Consider the following 16,493-nt stretch of genomic DNA (forward strand, 5'->3'; position numbering starts at 1 on the left):
CTGTCCCTCCTGTGGTCAGACTGAGGCTCGAAGGAGCAGGCGCCAACCGGCTGGAAGTGGGCACCCAGCCCACGGTGTCCAAGCCCAGAAGGACCCCTCCCTCCAGGGCAGAGTTACCAGCACCAGCCCTGTGCCCTGCCAAGCTCATCTTGAGAGCCCCTGTGCCCTGCCTGGTGCTAAGAGCCCCGAGGGCAGACATGGGGCACCGGAAAGAGGGAAGGGACACAGCGACAGCACAAGGAACATTGTAAGCCACTCTTCAGGAGCTGGGAGAAGGACAGGGCCCCAGAGGACAGACAGGCTCGAAGTCAGGGACAAGGAGGGATGGCAGGGGTCAGCCTGTGAGGGAAGGCGTGGAGGTGGGCCTGAGACTGATCAGCCACGAGCATGCAGCCCACTTCCCCACGGTGGCTCCAGTTAAAGACATTTAGTGGGAAGGGTCACTGAGACTTCCCAGAAGAGGCAGGCCCCACACCTTCCTGGGGGGATTCCGCTGCTGGCATCCTAGGGAAAAAAAACTTAGGGAAAATCCAGGGAGGACAGATCCAGGCCTGTTCACTCGGCCTGGAGCCACAGGGCCATGGCGCAGAGCAGCGGAGATGCTCCAGAGAGCGTCCTGGAGAGAGCAGACACAAGCCTGTGGGCCATCCCCAGGCTGCCAACGCAGACATTCATTTTCCCAAAGTTCTGGGGGCTGCAAGGTCCCAGATCAAGGTGCTGGCAGGGCTGGTTTCTCCCGAGGCCTCTCTCCTGGGCTGCGGCTGGCCGTCTTCTCCCTGTGTCTGCACATGGTCATCATTCTGTGGGTCCGTGTCCTGACCGCCTCTTCCCATAGGACATGTTGGACCAGGACCCACTAAAATGGGCTCGTTTTAACTTGTCGTGGTTGTCCGACAAGTCCCTAAGTTGTGTCCGACTCTCTGCGACCCCGTGGCTCTTTAAAGACCTATCTCCAAATACAAACCCATTCTGAGGCCCTGGGAGTTAAGACTTCAACAGAAGGAAGTTTGGAGGACAAAATCCAGCCCACAGCAGACTGGAAGGCACCCAAGATGCTGCAGGACCTTGCTGTCATCTGCAGACAGACCATGCTGTTCCTGGAGCTGCCAGCACCTCCTCCAGGAAGCCCTCTAGTTTCCTCTTGAGTCATTAGATCCTAGATCCCTGGGTTCCCCTCTGTGCGGTAAGGCCATCAGAGTCCCAGCTCAAGCCTGTAAGGCACCGGCTACTTGGGTGAGCCATCCCCCAGCTCAGGCTGGCCTGCCTGCTGGCTTCCTGTCCCATGCGTCTCTCCAACGGTCAGAGGCTAACAGATCAGAGGGCCAAGGACAACTCTTGACAGAAGGAGGGGTCCCCGAGGAGACCTCCCACAAAGAGGGACTTTGTGGGGTAGCTGGTCCCCACCCCTGTTGCACTGGGTCACCAGCTCAGAAAGGCACAGGAACCTGCTACATGGCAGACAAGTCCAGGTCTCTGCCTGTGAGGCCTGGGTCTTCCCATGGGGCCACGTGTGGGCACTGGAAGGTCCTCAGTCCGCCCCTCCTGTTCTCCAGCTCAATGAGGCTCATCTGGGTGCTGGGACCTCCCGTTGTGGGTCATCTCCACTTCAGAGCCCAGGATGGGGGGGGGTGGTTTCTCCCAGACAGCTCCCAGCTGCACCCCACCCCTGCCCAAACCTGTGCCCACTTTTCAGCACAAGGCTGGGATGTTTCTTTTGTCCTATTTCTAGGTGGTTTTCCCCAACTTTCTCAGTAAAATCCCTTCAGCAAAGTCCCAGCCTTGTCTCAGAGGAGCCTTGGGCGCAGGGCTGGTCTGGTCTGGGTCAGGAGAAGGCTGGGCTGAGGGGGCAGATGGAAAGGGGCACACAGCTGGGGACCCAATGATGAGAACAAGTCCTGCTGCCTTGTGCTGGACTGCACCACCTTCAGAGAGGTAATCCTGAGTCAGCCTCAGGTCGTCGTTGCTGTTCAGTTGCTAAGTCCTTTCTGACTCTTTTGCGACCGACCCCATGGACTGTAGCCCACCAGACTCCTCTGTCCATGGGGATTCTCCAGGCAAGAATACTGGAGTCAGTTGCCATGCCTTCTTCCAGGGGATCTTCCCAACACAGGGACGAACCCAGGTCTCCCCCATGGCAGGCGGATTCTTTACCGACTGGGCCACCAGGAAAGCCCAAGAATATTGGAGTGGGTGGCCTATCCGTTCTCCAGGGGATCTTCCCCACCCAGGACTCGAACTGGGGTCTCCTGCATTGCAGGCGGATTCACCAGCTGAGCTACCAGGGAAGCACCCAGCCTCAGGTTATTTCTCCATAAAACGAGGTTGCTGTTGGGATCCAGTAGGTTTACCTCGGCAGAGCCACCTGGTGCCCAAAACTGGAAGGGGAGGGACAAGGACCACACCACCGGAGGCCTAGCCCGCGCCCTAGAGGCTCCTGGGGAGGAGCCAGGCTAGCGCACGCTGAATGCTGCTGCTGCTGCTGCTGCTGCTAAGTCGCTTCAGTCGTGTCCGACTCTGTGCGACCCCACAGATGGCAGCCCACCAGGCTTCCCCGTCCCTGGGATTTTCCAGGCAAGAACACTGGAGTGGGTTGCCATTTCCTTCTCCAATGCATGAAAGTGAAAAGTCAAAGTGAAGTTGAATATAGAGGCCCGAAGTGCCCGAATTCCAGCTTCACTGCTGCGGGGCCCAGGACAGAGCTCTGCCCGGGAACAGGACACCGAGGCTCCGGTCTCTGCCCCTCACCGGCTGTGGGCCTGCGCGAGGGACAGTGTCTGTCTCCGAGCCTGGATCTCTCGAGCCGAAGCCGGACGCTGCGTTGCTTAGGTGTCCCTGGCCCGGCCTGACAGTGGGCGGGACCGTGGAGACGGGGCGGGGCTTCCGGTGGGCGGGGCATACGCCTAGCACCGCCCCCTGCACCTATCACGGCTTCTCGCGGGTCAGTCGCCATGCGCTTGGACTCAGCCCGCTCTGGTCGCTACAGGGCAGGCCCACAGGGTAAGGCTCCTCTGCCCCGCCCCACCGGGCTTCCTCCCTGGGCCTGACTCCCCCGTTCCCCTGCTCCCGGGGCACGACGGGGTCCCGGGACCCCCAGTTGAGGCGGCGTCTCTTCCCCAGATCTGCCCTGATCGGTGGTGAGCTCGAGGGTGGCATTGCGGGCATGCTGGCGCTTAGGTCCCAGGCGCACCGGGAATTCCGCCTCAGCCCGGCTCTTTATCAGCCGCGGGACCTCGGGAAAGTCGCTGTGACACCCTGCCCGGGAGGGGCGAGGATGAAATCTCAGCACCATTCCCCGCCACACACACACACATTCCACACCCGGAAACCCCCGCCTGGGAATGACTCTCGGCTTGCTCGAGCCCTGGACCCAAATCCCCCATGTCCGCAAGTCCTGGCAAGGCTTTCTGTGAAATGTCTGCCACCTGCCCCCTTGTGGAGGCGACAGGAAGGGCCGGAGGAGGACGGGAGGGACCTTGAAGGACAGCCCAACCCCCTCAACCCCCCACCCCAAGAGGAGCCAGCCTGGGCCTGTATACTGGCCACAGGTTTAAAATTAAAGCGGGCTGCCAGGCAAACTTCTGCACCTCCGCCTCCCACCTCTCCTGCATTTGGGAGGGGGTGGGGGTGGGCTATTTTTAGAAGGCAGGCGGGTTGGAAAGTGCTTTATTCATCCTGGAGGTTAGCAAGGCCTCCGGGAGAGAACAGAGGTGCCTGTGTCTCCCTCTGCCTCCTCCATGCTGACCCTGACCTTGCACCACCCACTGGGCCTGTGGATTTACTGAGCTAACATTTACTCAGGGCTCCCCCTGCCAGGCCCTGAGCTTCCTCAGGCCTGGGTCAGGCTGGCCAAGGGCAGGGGGCTAGGTTGGGGTGATGGGAGAGAGGGTGGCACACCTGGACAGTGAGCCCAGGCAGTGATCAGGTTTCCACACCCCAGGTCCACCCTGACCAGTCAGCAGAGCCAAGAAGCCATGTCGCGGGACCCCTTGGAGGGACAGGCCCCTCACGTGGCTCAGGAAGAGGTGCTACCCAGTCTCCCACATGGACTGTCTGGCTGGCTGGGTAGGTGGCTTCCCAACTTCAGGAGTCCTGCGCTAGTTGAGGCCAGCACTAGCCTCGGGCACCTCAGTTTCCTCATCTGTACAATGGGACTATGCAAGATTCAACCTGGGACAGGGCACCCCACCCATGTACCATTCCTGTGACCTACTGCACCCAGAGTGGGTAAGGGATGACAGGAGGAGTCCTGCCCTCAGGGGCCAGCCAGGACTGGAGGCCCTAGGTAGAGGTGGGGAGGCCACCTGGAGGATGCTGGTCTCAGCCTCAGCTGAAGCGGGGCAGAGGGTCTCGGCAGGGCGCCAGAGGAGCGGACACGACAGCCGCACCAGCCACGCCCACGTCCAGTGTGGGACACCCAGTCACTCTGGTCTGGCAACCTGGGCTCTGAGCAGAGACCCTCGCCTGGAAGGCCACTGGCAGGACCCAAACTGTCCTCAGCCCCTGGAATCCCCACCCAGTGTGCCACTGACCACCAGGAAGAGCCTTTATTTGTGCTTCCCTCCAGAGAAGCAGGAGGGGTGTGACCCAAACCCTGGGCCGTGGCCAGGAGGGGGCTGGGGGGGGGCGGTGCCAGTGGACCTGGTGAGGCAGGAGGGGTGGTGGTTGGCTGTGCCCACTGGGTGCCCGGGCAGGCCCAGGCCTCTTGAAGCATCAGCCCAGCCCCTCCAGGGCGGAGGCCCCCTCTCAGCTGTCAGAGCCTGGCGACGGCAGGATCCAGCCGGTCCTTGTCCTACGGCTGGGCGCAGGGGGCCTGGCCCGTGGAGTTGGCACACTCGCCGTCGGTGTCAGCTGGAGCCTCCCCTGGTGCTCCCGGTGGACGCGGTGAGGGGGCTGAGGAAACACGCAGGCCTCCATGTCGGCGGGGCGCGCATTTCTGACAGGTTTGCCAGGAGAGGTGTGAGGGTGGGCAGGCCACAAGCTCCCCGCCGCTGAGGGGGCAGGGGGGTCACTGGGTGCGCGGCTCCCAGTGCAGGGGGAGGGCACGACCAGGCTCCGGGAGCAGGAGAACCTTGACCCCCGGCACAGCTACCAGTTTGGGGGTAGCCGACTGGGTGGAGACCCGGGGTCCGCCCCAGAGCCCAGGTCTCAGTGGTTACCCAAGGGGCAGGCCCTGGGCAGACCCGCTGGAGGTTGAGGGGACTTTTGGGAGAGGTGGCGGTTGAGGTGCAGACAAGCTCTTCTGGGCCCAAGCTCGGGGAGCGGCGGACCATGAGGGCTGCAGGGCTGGGCCAGGGGCCGATGGCGGAGGAGAAGAGGGCAGGCAGGGAGGAGCAGCCCCATCTGAGGCCGAATCCCCCGGGACTGACCCTTCGGGGCTCAGGGGACAAAGCTGCCCAGGGCACGGCTCACCCCTCGAGCATCCTCCCCGGGGGCCCGGCCGGCTGTTTCTCCTACGCGGCAGACTGACTCCTGGCTGATCCCTCTCCTGCCCACACATCCTCCTCCCAGAAACCTCCCTGGCCCCGGCAGCCCCTTGGCCTTTAACCAGGGCACCCACACCAGGACAGAAGCCTGCCAGCAGCTCCTGCACCCCCACCCACCCCGCCTTGCACCCACACCCTAACCCCTTCCAGGCCCTAGTGGGCAATGCACACTTGTCCCAAGGTGATGAATCGTGAGAGGAAGGGGAGAGGGGCCAGGACCGGGTGTTGAGAGGTGAGAGCAAGGGTGCACCTGTGTGCCAGGCCTGGGGCCACACCTGGACGAGGGAGACGCCTGTGCAGATGGTGGGGAGGGCGGCAGGAAGGCCAGGCAGGCAGTGCCCAGGCGGCAGAAGCTCACGGGGCGGGTGGATGGGCGGGGTGCAGGCTGGCTGGAGGGGTGGAGGACCGGGCGTCGGACCTCTCTCGGGACCCCTACGGGCCGCCCCTCACTCACCAGCAGCAGCCTGGGTCTGGGCAGACCCCCTCTGGGAGCCCTCTGGAGGCCAACGCAGCTCCCCACTCTCCACCACACCCAGCTCGCTGGGCTCCACCACGATCGAGGGTAGCCGCTGGCCCAGCCGAGGGCCCTTCTCCCGGGCACCCACCATAGCCTGCAAGGGGGATGGACAGGGGGTCAAAGCAACAGTAGGCCTGAGCTCCCCACGGCCTGCCACGCCTGTCCTGCATTGTCCACGGGATCCCCCAGAGGGTCGCCGCCTTCCCCCTCCCACCCCTGGAGCTGGGGTGCTCAGCGCCAGAGCCACACAGATTCCACCTGGGCTCGGCCCTCAGGCCTGTTTCACAGAAGGGCCTGTTGTGTGAAAGGCCAAGGTCACACAGTGAGCAAGCTCAGGGCGTTTGTGCCTCCCCGGCAGGCAGCCTCCCACATCCCGCCGGGCCCCTTCCTGGGGTCTCTCTTACGGGCCCTTGGCCTCCTCCCAGCTCAGGGGAGCTGGGAAGCTGTTGCCATGGCAACCTGAGCAACTTCTCTGGGCTCATTGTTCAGTGCCCACAAGAGCATGCGGGGGCTGCCTCCCCAAGCCCTCCTGGAGCCAGCCCTCAGCATCTCCGCCTCCCATTCAAGGCCTTCCAAGGTAGAGGCCCCGAGGCACCCCGTGCTGCACGCAGACCTGCAGCCCTGACTCTCCTGCGCCAACCCACCTCCGTGCCTTTGCTCCAGTCGGTTGGTCTGGTCCCCAACCTCTTACCCAAAAGGCCGGCTGCTTGTGCACTCTGCCTTCCCCAAAGGCATGTCGAGGTGGGGAAGAGCGGGCATACGGCTGGCAGGACTTTGCTAAATGGCCCTCGCACCTCCCCGCCCCCTGCCCAGTAGAACAGTCTGAACTCGTGTTTCAGTATACTGTCTGGTCAGCCTTTGAACAAAGTACCGCAGAGATCCTGAAGTGTGTCGCTAGGCTGGGACTTCTGTGGGATCAGAGGGACAAGACCAGCGACCCCACTATGGCCCAGTGACTGGATCTCCTGGGCTCCACTGCTGGCCTTGCCCATCCAGGGGCTCCTCCCTGCCCCCACCCCGGAACCCTCTTTCCACCAACCCCGCCAGTCTCCTTCTTGCCCTCCTCCCGGAAGCCCTGCCGGGCCCCACCCAGGGCCGCTCCTCTGCCCAGATGGTACGGGAAGATCTGCCAGTGCAGTTTGGTGTCCACCCTCTCCATCCGCCCCCCACCCCCTGCCAGGAGGGCAACCCCAGGCTCCAGACAGGCCCTCGTGCAGCTCTGGGCTGTGCCCCCTCAGTGGCCTGCTGGCCCCAACAAGGAGAAGAGCCCAACTCCAGACTCAGAGCGGCAGGCCTGGGCCTCTTGGGCAAGAACCTCCCATGTTAGCTCCTTCAACACCTTCTGGAGAAGCTGAGGCGAGAGCAGGAGACCCTGGCATGGCCTCACTCAGCAGAGAGCAGACTGACCTTGGCGCAGGCCCTGGGCTCCCCAGGGCTGGCTGGGGTGCTCCCTGAGTCAGGAGAGCTGGGCCTTCAATGACTGTGTGCATCAGATTCCTGCGGAGGGGCAACCACCTCCCCCACCCAGATGGGTAAACTGAGGCACGTGCTGTCACAGGCCAGGGCTTGAGCGCGGCAGATGGCAGGTCCCCAGCCACACACGTACCTCTGCTGCCGGGCCTCCAGCCTCCTTGTCTGGGCCCAGCTTGGGCGCGGCAGCGGGCCGGGGGCCACTCATGCTGCAGCTGCCGTCCGGCTGCATGGAAACAAGGAGCAGAAGCAGGGTGCGTGTTAGGGCCCGGATGTAGCGCCCCATCCACTCCTGGAAGCCCCAGACTGCCCCAGCCCACACCCACCCCACCCCAGGCCCACAGCCACTGCCCAGGCTGGGCCTCCACCACTGTGGCTGCCCGCCCAAGCCACCATCAGGGAGGCGCTGGACAGGCCCCAGGTCGGGGGCCCTAGGCTGCAGCAGGAGGGTCCACTCCTCCCCGAGAACAGACGCCCCACACACACACCCGACGCCCCGCCTTCAACACCCACAGCTGAAGGGAGACTGACCCCCTGCCTGCCTGTGGCCACTTCCCCTCAGGCCAGGCCCAAGCGCCAGGGAGCCTGGCCAGAAACCACACAGCGAGGGCGCTGGGAAGAGGGGCCCTGCCAGGACTGCTGGGCACCAGACTAAGACGTTCCACCTGCACCAGGCTGGGCTAGATCTGGCGGGCAGGCAGCTAACTTGGGCGCCGGCTGGGAGGCAGCAGGAGGCCTCCGACAAGGGGCAGGAGTGCTGGGAGGGCACCGGGCAGAGGGAGGGCGCTGGCCAGCCAGCTGCAAGGCTCCCGATGCCCTGCTGGTTGTGGGGGAGGGGTGCTGTGCACACCCAGCAAGAGGTGGGGGGCAGCTATTCCAGGAAATGAGTTCCTTTGACCAAAACCCAGCTTGGGTCAGCTCAGGTCCCGCTGGGACCCAGGGATTCTGGGGAGTGGGGGGTGGGCCACGTGCAGCATGGGGCCTCCAGGGCAGTGGGCAGCCAACATACCCACCCGAGCCTCCACCCAGTCCCAGAGCACGTGAGAGCCCTCCCCCAGCCCCTAGGCTCCAGGTCACCCCTTCCTGGGATTCCACCCCAGGATCCCAGAAGCTCAACTGGAGCCCAAGGCAGCCAGGACCAATCCCAGGAGAGTGGACTCAGAGATCCAGATGCGAGAAAGACCAGAGGGAGACGCAGAAAGAACCGCGCAGGCCACAGAGAGGACGGAGGGATGACAGAACTAGAGGGCGAGATTGAGAGAGACGACAGAAAGAGGTGAGAGGTGATGGAGACACATGAGAGAGGGCGGCTGATGGAGACAGGCGGTGGAGCCAAGGGGGCGACGGGCGGCGGGCAGATGCCGGAGGGCTGCCTCCCCGCAGCCTGGCACCAGGGGCCCCTGCCAGTGGGGCATCCCCGCAGCGAAGGCTCGGCCACCCACACCTGCAGCGGCAGCCAGGTGTGGCGGGCCAGCCCATAGAGACGCTGCTCCAGCCCAAAGCCCGGCGTCCGGCAGCCAAGGGCTGGCTGTGGTCCCCACACCTCCCCTTCTCCAGGGAGCGCCGACTCAAACCCACTCCTCGCCCCTTCCTGCTCTCCCAGACGCCGCGAACCGTGGGGCGCTGGCCGGACGAGGGTGGGGAGGGGGCGCGCCCCGCGTCTCGCTCACACTCACCGCCAGCGGGTGCTTGCGCGGGGCCGGCACTGTCTGCTCCACCGCTCGCCGGGTCTGCCCGCCCTGGCTGGGTCCCCGCCTTCCTCCAGCGCGCTCTCCGCCCACAGGCGCTCCCTCGCCCACACTCGCGCTCCCAGGTCCAGCTCCCAGGTAGCACCCCGCGCCATCTACCCCCTTGCCAAAACCGCAGCCGCCCAGAACCTGATCCTGGTCACTCGAGGCACACAGCCTCAAGTTTGAGGTTCCGGAATTCGGGGGGGGGGTGGAATTCAGGGTGACTAGATATATCAGAGCAAGGACACCCTCCAGTTGGAAGGAGGAGTGTAGAGGACAAGGACCACACTCGAGTGTGAGGGCCAGTGTGTGTGTGCAGGGAGAGCGTCACCACACCAGTCCTCTCTTCATCCCTGATTCCAGGCCCCCAAAGGGACAGTCTCATTCAGCCTGACGTGTAGACCTGACTCCTGAGGCCGGGATGCATGCCTGTTGGTCCACCCAGCCTTCCACCATCCGCACTTCACATCCACCATCATCTACCCAACATCCAACACCCAGCCCACACCCACAATCCACCATTCAGCATCCGCTACCCAGGCACTGTCATCTACTATGCCCATCTATTCATGTCTCTTCTACCATCCAATCATCATCCAACCACCAGCCAGCCTCAGCCATCTGCCATGCGTCTCCCACCACCAATAAACCAACAACTGTCCCATACAACCCACCACCTGACTTCCACCATGCAAGTTCCATCCACCATGCATCCATCCACAGTTTGTTGTGATCCACACAATCAAAGGCTTTAGCATAGTCAGTGAAGCAGAATTGGATACTTTTCTGGAATTCTCTTGCTTTTTCTATGATCCAACAGATGTTGGCAATTTGATCTCTAGTTCCTCTGCCTTTTCTAAATCCAGCTTGAACATCTGGAAGTTCTCAGTTCATGTACCGTTTAGGTTGGAGAATTTTGACCATTACTTTGCTAGCATGTGAGATGAGTGGGTTTGTGCTGTAGTTTGAACATTCTTTGGCATTGACTTTCTTTGGGATTGGAACGAAAACTGATCTTTTCCAGTCCTGCGGCCACTGCTGAGTTTTCCACATTTGCTGGCATATTGAGTGCAGTACTTTCACAGCATCATCTTTTAGGATTTGAAATAGCTCAACTGGAATTCCATCACTTCACTAGCTTTGTTTGTAGCGATTCTTCCTAAGGCCCACTTAACTTCACACTCCAGGATGTCTGGCTCTAAGTGAGTGATCACACCATCGTGGTTATCTGGGTCATGAACATCTTTTTTGTACAGTACTTCTGTGTATTGTTGCCACCTCTTCTTAATATCTGCTGCTTCTGTTAAGTCCATACCGTTTCTGTTCTTTATTGTACCCATCTTTGCATGAAATGTTCCCTTGGTATCTCTAATTTTCTTGAAGAGATCTCTAGTTTTTCCCATTCTGTTGTTTTCCTCTATTTCTTTGCATTGTTCACTTAGGAAGGCTTTCTTATCTCTCCTTGTTATTCTTTGGAATTCTCCATTCAAATGGGTATATCTTTCCTTTTCTCCTTTGCCTTTCACTTCTCTTCTTTTCTCAGCTATTTGCAAGGCCTTCTGAGACAACCATTTTGCCTTTTTGCATTTCTTTTCCTTGGGAATAGTTTTGATCACTGCCTCCTGTATAATGTTATGAACCTCCATCCATAGTTCTTCAGGCACTCTGTCTATCAGATCTAATCCCTTGAATCTATTTGTCACTTTCACTGTAAGGGATTTGATTTAGGTCATATCTGAATGACCTAGCGGTTTTCCCTACTTTCTTCAATTTAAGTCTGAATTTTGCAATAAGGAGTTCATGATCTGGGCCACAGTCAGCTCCTGGTCTTGTTTTTGCTGACTGTATAGAGCTTCTCCATGTTCAGCTCCAAAGAACATAATCAATCTGATTTCGGTGTTGACCATCTGGTGATGTCCATGTGTAGAGTCTTCTCTTGTGCTGTTGGAAGAAGGTGTTTGTTATGACTAGTGCATTCTCTTGGCAAAACTCTGTTAGCCTTTGCCCTGCTTCATTTTGTACTCCAAGACCAAACTTGCCTGTTACTCCAGGTATCTCTTGACTTCCTACTTTTGCATTCCAGTCCTCTATGATGAAAAGGACATCTTTTTTTGGTGTTAGTTCTAGAAGGTCTTATAGATCTTCATGCTTCTGCTGCTAAGTCGCTTCAGTCCTGTCCGACTCTGTGTGACCCCATAGACAGCAGCCCACCAGGCTCCTCCGTCCATGGGATTCTCCAGGCAAGAACACTGGAGTGGGTTGCCATTTCCACCTCCAATGCATGAAAGTGAAAAGTGAAAGTGAAGTCGCTCAGTCGTGTCCGACTCTTAGCGACCCCATAGACTGCAGCCTATCAGGCTCCTCCGTCCATGGGATTTTCCAGGCAAGAGTACTGGAGTGGGGTGCCATTGCCTTCTCCGATAGGTCTTCATAGAACCATTCAACTTCAGCTTCTTTGGCATTTGTGGTTGGTACATAGACTTGTATTGAATGGTTTGCCTTGGAAATGAAACAAGATCATTCTGTCATTTTTTGAGACTTCACTCAAGTACCGCATTTCAGACTCTTTTGTTGACTATGAGAGCTACTCCATTTCTTCTAAGGGATTCCTGCTCACGGTAGTAGATATAATGGTCATCTGAATTAAATTTGCCCATTCCAGTCCATTTTAGTTCAGACTGGTTCAAAATTGTGAAAGGAGTACATCAAGGCTGTATATTGTCACCCTGGTTAATTAACTTATATGCCGAGTACATCAAGTGAAATGCTGGGCTGGATGAAGCACAAGCTGGAATCAAGATTGCCAGGAGAAATATCAATAACCTCATATATGCAGATGACACCACTGTTATGGCAAAGAGAAAGTAAAGAGTCTCTTGATGAAGGTGAAAGAGAGTGAAAAAGCTGGTTTAAAACTCAACATTCAAAAAACCAAGATCATGGATCCAGTCCCATCACTTCATGGCAAATAGATGGGGAAACAATGGAAACAGTGATAGACTTTACTTTCTTGGGCTCCACAATCACTGCAGATGGTAACTGCAGCTGTGAAATTAAAAGGCGCTTGCTCCTTGGAAGAGAAGCTATGACGAACCTGCTGCTGCTGCTAAGTTGCGTCAGTTATGTCTGACTCTGTGCGACCCCATAGACAGCAGCCCACCAGGCTCCCCTGTCCCTGGGATTCTCCAGGCAAGAACACTGGAGTGGGTTGCCATATAGACAGCGTATTAAAAAACAGAGGCATTACCTTGCTGACAAAGGTCTATATAGTCAAAGCTATGTTTTTTTCCAGTAGTCATGTATGTATATGAGAGCTGGACCATAAAAAAAGCTGAGTGCTGAAGAATTGATACTTTTGAACTGTAGTGTTGGAGAAGACTCTTGGGAGTCCCTTGGACACCAAGGAGATCAAACAAGTCAATCCTAAAGGAAATAAGTCCTGAATATTCACTGGAAGGACTGATGCTAAAGCTGAATCTCCAATACTTTGGCCACCTGATGGGAAGAACTGACTCGGGTGAAAAGACCCTGATGCTGGCAAAGATTGAAGGCAGGAGAAGGGGATGACAGAGGATGAGATGGTTGGATGGCATCACTGACTCAATGGACATGAGTTTGAGCAAGCTCCAGGAGATGGTGAAGGACAGGGGAGCCTGGCGTGCTGCAGTCCATGGGATCAGAGTCAGCAACAACAAAATGCATCCATCCATTCACCACCACACCCACCACTTACAAGCGTCAGTACACCAGGAAAATACCCTTCAGTCCTAAATAATTCACCATCCATCTATCCACCATCACTGACTACCTAACAGCTTTCCATCAGTGTTTAACAGCTGTCTATCCATCTACGGGTGGTTTACTCGTTCGCCACGTATCTGGTTGTCAGTCACTAACCTACGGCTGCTGTCCATTTGCCTGAATTGATTCACCACTCACCCATTAGTCCCCGGCCGGTCAGTCACAGTTTGTTGTTGTTTGCTCACTAATCTTGTCTGACTTTTTTCGAACCTATGAACTATAGCCTGCTAGGCCCCTCTCTCCATGGGATTTCCCAGACTAGAATTCTGGAGTGGGTTGCCATTTCCTTCTCCAGGGGATTGTCCCGACCCAGGGATCAAACTCTGGCATTGGCAGGCGGATTCTTTGTTACTGAGTCACAGTTCATCTATCCACAATTCAGTCACCAGTCACGCCCCATCCCTAACCCATTCATATGTCTATGAGCCACCATCTACCATCCACCCACTTCTTATCTCTGTTCACCACCCATCTATCCATTCATTGCCCATCTCACAATATCCTCTATCTATCCATCCATACATCATCCAGCCATAATTCATTATTCATTCAAAACCCATTCATGTATCATCTACCATCTATCCGTATTCATCCATTCTAGAAGAATTCATCGAGTGCCCTCTGTACACCAAGCATTAATTTAGATGCTGGGGACAGAGCAGAGAGACAGCACTGAGACCCATCCACCATTACAAACCATCCAGTAATTATCTGCACATCATCCCCCATTCATTATTCACTACTCACTCAATACCATCTTCATTTATCATCCATTCACCATCCATTTGCCATCTACCAATCTTCTTCCCTCTATACATTAAACCATTGATTTATAATATGCTGCTGACCACCTACCATCCATCTGAAATCTCTCCACCATCTTCCCATCCACCATTCACCTTTCATGCATCTATATTCCAAGATGTATCTGTCATTTAGCCATCATTCATTCACCACCTAACTGACATCTCTCTATCCACTATCCACCTTCCATCTACATGTCCACAGCACACAACCCATTATCTGCTGACCCAGCAACCATCGATTTATTTGCCATCCATGCACCATTCAGCCACCATTTACTTCTCCACCATTCACGGTCCATCCATCAATCATGTATCCATTCACATGTATCTATTAATACCATCTAGCCATCCATTCTCTGTGGCTTAGATCCTTGACCAGCATCCCCTATTTATCCTCCATCCATCCATAATTCCATGATTCAGTTATTGAACAAGCATCCACCACTCACCACTTATTGCCTATAATGCACTATCTATGGATTATTTCAGTATAAATCAGTCCCAATTTAGTGTCCAAGTTCATGCGCCCTCCATCTATCAATCTATCCACTCATCATCACTTAAGTACCATTATAGATGCATCCACCATCCACCATCTTCTGAGCATCAGCACCAGGATCTACCATGCTTCCAGCACCCAGCCAACCATTATCTGTACACCAGCCTCCCACCCATACACACTTTCTGCCTCCGTCATCCATCCGTTAGTTCACCTCCCCATCCGCTCATTCATCCCCCACCAGCCATCTATCCACTGAGTGACTTACCCATCTATCACTCTGCCACGCATTCATCTATCATCCTTAGATTATATTTGTGTTATCCATACACATAAATACGAGTAAATCTTTCTCACTTCTCTTTTTCCACCACCCATCTCCACCCTTCACCCATCCACTCGTCTTCTGTCCATGCATTCATAAACTAAGCATTTATTTATTAATAACTGTTAATATTAAACATAAATATTAAACACTTATTACTCAGTGCTAGTGTGGGATTCTGGAATCATCAAGATGAAACAGATCCCATCTATATTCAGTCTGATGAATTCAGTCTGATGGTTAAAAAAAGGGAAATGTTACAATAGCCAAGACATAGAAAGAACCTAAATGTCCATCAACAGAGGAATGGATAAAGAAGACGCACACACACACACACACACACGTGTGCACGTGCCAAGTTGCTTCAGTCGTGTCCAACTCTGCAACCCTGCGGAGTGTAGCCCACCAGGCTCCTCTGTCATGGGATTCTCCAGGCAAGAGTACTGGAGTGGGTTGACCAAGCCCTCCTCCAGGGGCTCTTCCCCTCTCAGGGATCAAACTCGTGTCTCTTACATCTCCTGCATTGACAGGCAGTTTCTTTACCACGAGCAGCACCTTGGAAGAACATATATATATACACTGTGGGGCACTACTCAGCCATCAAAACTAATGAAATAATGTAACTTGCAGCAACATGGACAGACCTAGAGGTTATATGATAAGTGAAGTAAGTCAGGCAGGGAAGGGGACGTCATATGATACGACCTACTTGTGGAATCTAAAATACGACACAAATCAACAGAGGTGTGAAACAAAACTACACTCACAGATACAGAGAACAGCCTTGTGTTTGTGGGGGTGGGGAGGGAGGGACTGGGAACTTGGAGTAGCGGAGGCAACTATTACATCTGGGATGGAGAAACAGGGCCATACTATGTAGCGCAGGGAACTACAGTCAGTGCTCTGTGACAGACCATGGTGAAAATATATATATATGCCATTTCCTTTCCCAGGGGATCTTCCCGACTCAGGGATCGAACCTGGGTCTCCTGCATTGCAGGCAGACGCTTTACCGTCTGAGCCACCCTGCTGCTGCTAAGTCACTTCAGTCGTGTCCGACTCTGTGCGACCCCAGAGACCGCAGCCCACCAGGCTCCCCAGTCTCTGGGATTCTCCAGGCAAGAACACTGGAGTGGGTTGCCATTTCCTACTCCAATACATAAAAGTGAAAAGTGAAAGTAAAGTCACTCAGTTGTGTCCGACTCTTCGCGACCCCATGGACTGCTGCCTACCAGGCTCCTCTGTCCATGGGATTTTCCAGGCAAGAGTACTTGAGTGGAGTGCCATCGCCTTCTCCGCCACCCTACCATGCTATATATATATATATTCATCTGGATATCTGGGTCACTTTGCTGTACAGAAGAAATTAACACAACATTGTAAGTCAACTATACTTCAATAAAATAAAAATTTTTTTTTAAATGGACCAGGTCAGACAGAGAATGATCAGTGTAAAAATGTATATTGTGTCCGAATCTTGGTGTGTCCCCCTCTGGCCATGGGGTGGCCGCCATAGCTCTTTGCACAAGTTTCCAAAGAGAAGGCCCAGGGAGACAGCGTCAGGGCAGGATCAGCAGAGGCCTGATCTGGGCAAGGGGGCTGCAGCAGGGGCCGCCTGATGATGTGGGTGAGAAAAGAGGTGAGGTGCGAAAAGCGGTCGGCAGATACGATGCGATGCTGGGAGGAGCAGCCAAGGGACTGGTCCCTGATGACAGCGGGGAGCTCTGGGAGGGTTTTAGGCAGGCAGGTCTTCCAGTCAGCTATGTGCTGAGACGGGACCCCCATACACACATCCACCTCCTCACTGGACAGAACTTGAACCTCAAGGATGGTGGGATGCTGTTCTAGGGTCATGCAGCAAT

General features: G+C 56.1%; 1 protein-coding gene and 1 long non-coding RNA gene across 3 annotated transcripts; one reads left to right on the plus strand and one right to left on the minus strand.

Moving 5' to 3' along the window:
- The first annotated feature begins 2,874 nt into the window (after positions 1-2,874).
- Positions 2,875-16,057, plus strand: LOC147348908 (uncharacterized). Its single transcript, XR_015149383.1, has 4 exons — positions 2,875-2,997; positions 3,938-4,062; positions 8,571-8,746; positions 15,585-16,057. It is a non-coding gene; the product is annotated as an uncharacterized LOC147348908 (long non-coding RNA).
- On the minus strand, positions 4,530-9,230 carry LBHD2 (LBH domain containing 2). 2 transcript variants are annotated; one of them, XM_086362813.1, is made up of 4 exons: positions 9,147-9,230; positions 7,607-7,696; positions 5,938-6,094; positions 4,530-4,890 (listed from the first exon to the last, which is right to left on the minus strand). In XM_086362813.1, exons 2-4 carry the CDS (start codon positions 7,676-7,678, stop codon positions 4,790-4,792), a joined length of 330 nt encoding a protein of 109 aa, XP_086218939.1. In that variant the 5' UTR covers positions 7,679-7,696; positions 9,147-9,230; the 3' UTR covers positions 4,530-4,789. The 2 variants fall into 2 exon arrangements, with proteins under 2 accessions (XP_086218939.1, XP_086218938.1); XM_086362812.1 differs by lacking the exon at positions 9,147-9,230 and having other exon boundaries at positions 7,607-7,728.
- Positions 16,058-16,493: the final 436 nt, after the last annotated feature.

The sequence above is a fragment of the Bos grunniens genome, chromosome 21 (genome assembly GCF_055505025.1).
Source record: "Bos grunniens cultivar Pamir isolate PY7600 chromosome 21, Bosgru_T2T1.0, whole genome shotgun sequence".
In the NCBI taxonomy this organism is placed as follows: domain Eukaryota; kingdom Metazoa; phylum Chordata; class Mammalia; order Artiodactyla; family Bovidae; genus Bos; species Bos grunniens.

What these genes read in the sequence shown, in the direction of transcription:
- LBHD2 (XM_086362812.1), bottom strand. Translation starts at nt 7,702, where the DNA reads ATGCAGCCGGACGGCAGCTGCAGCATGAGTGGCCCCCGGCCCGCTGCC. An exon ending in CTGGAGGCCCGGCAGCAGAG is followed by an intron (nt 6,095 to 7,606) that starts GTACGTGTGTGG and finishes TCCCCCTTGCAG; the next exon opens with GCTATGGTGGGTGCCCGGGA. An exon ending in CCAGACCCAGGCTGCTGCTG is followed by an intron (nt 4,891 to 5,937) that starts GTGAGTGAGGGG and finishes GTGTTTCCTCAG; the next exon opens with CCCCCTCACCGCGTCCACCG.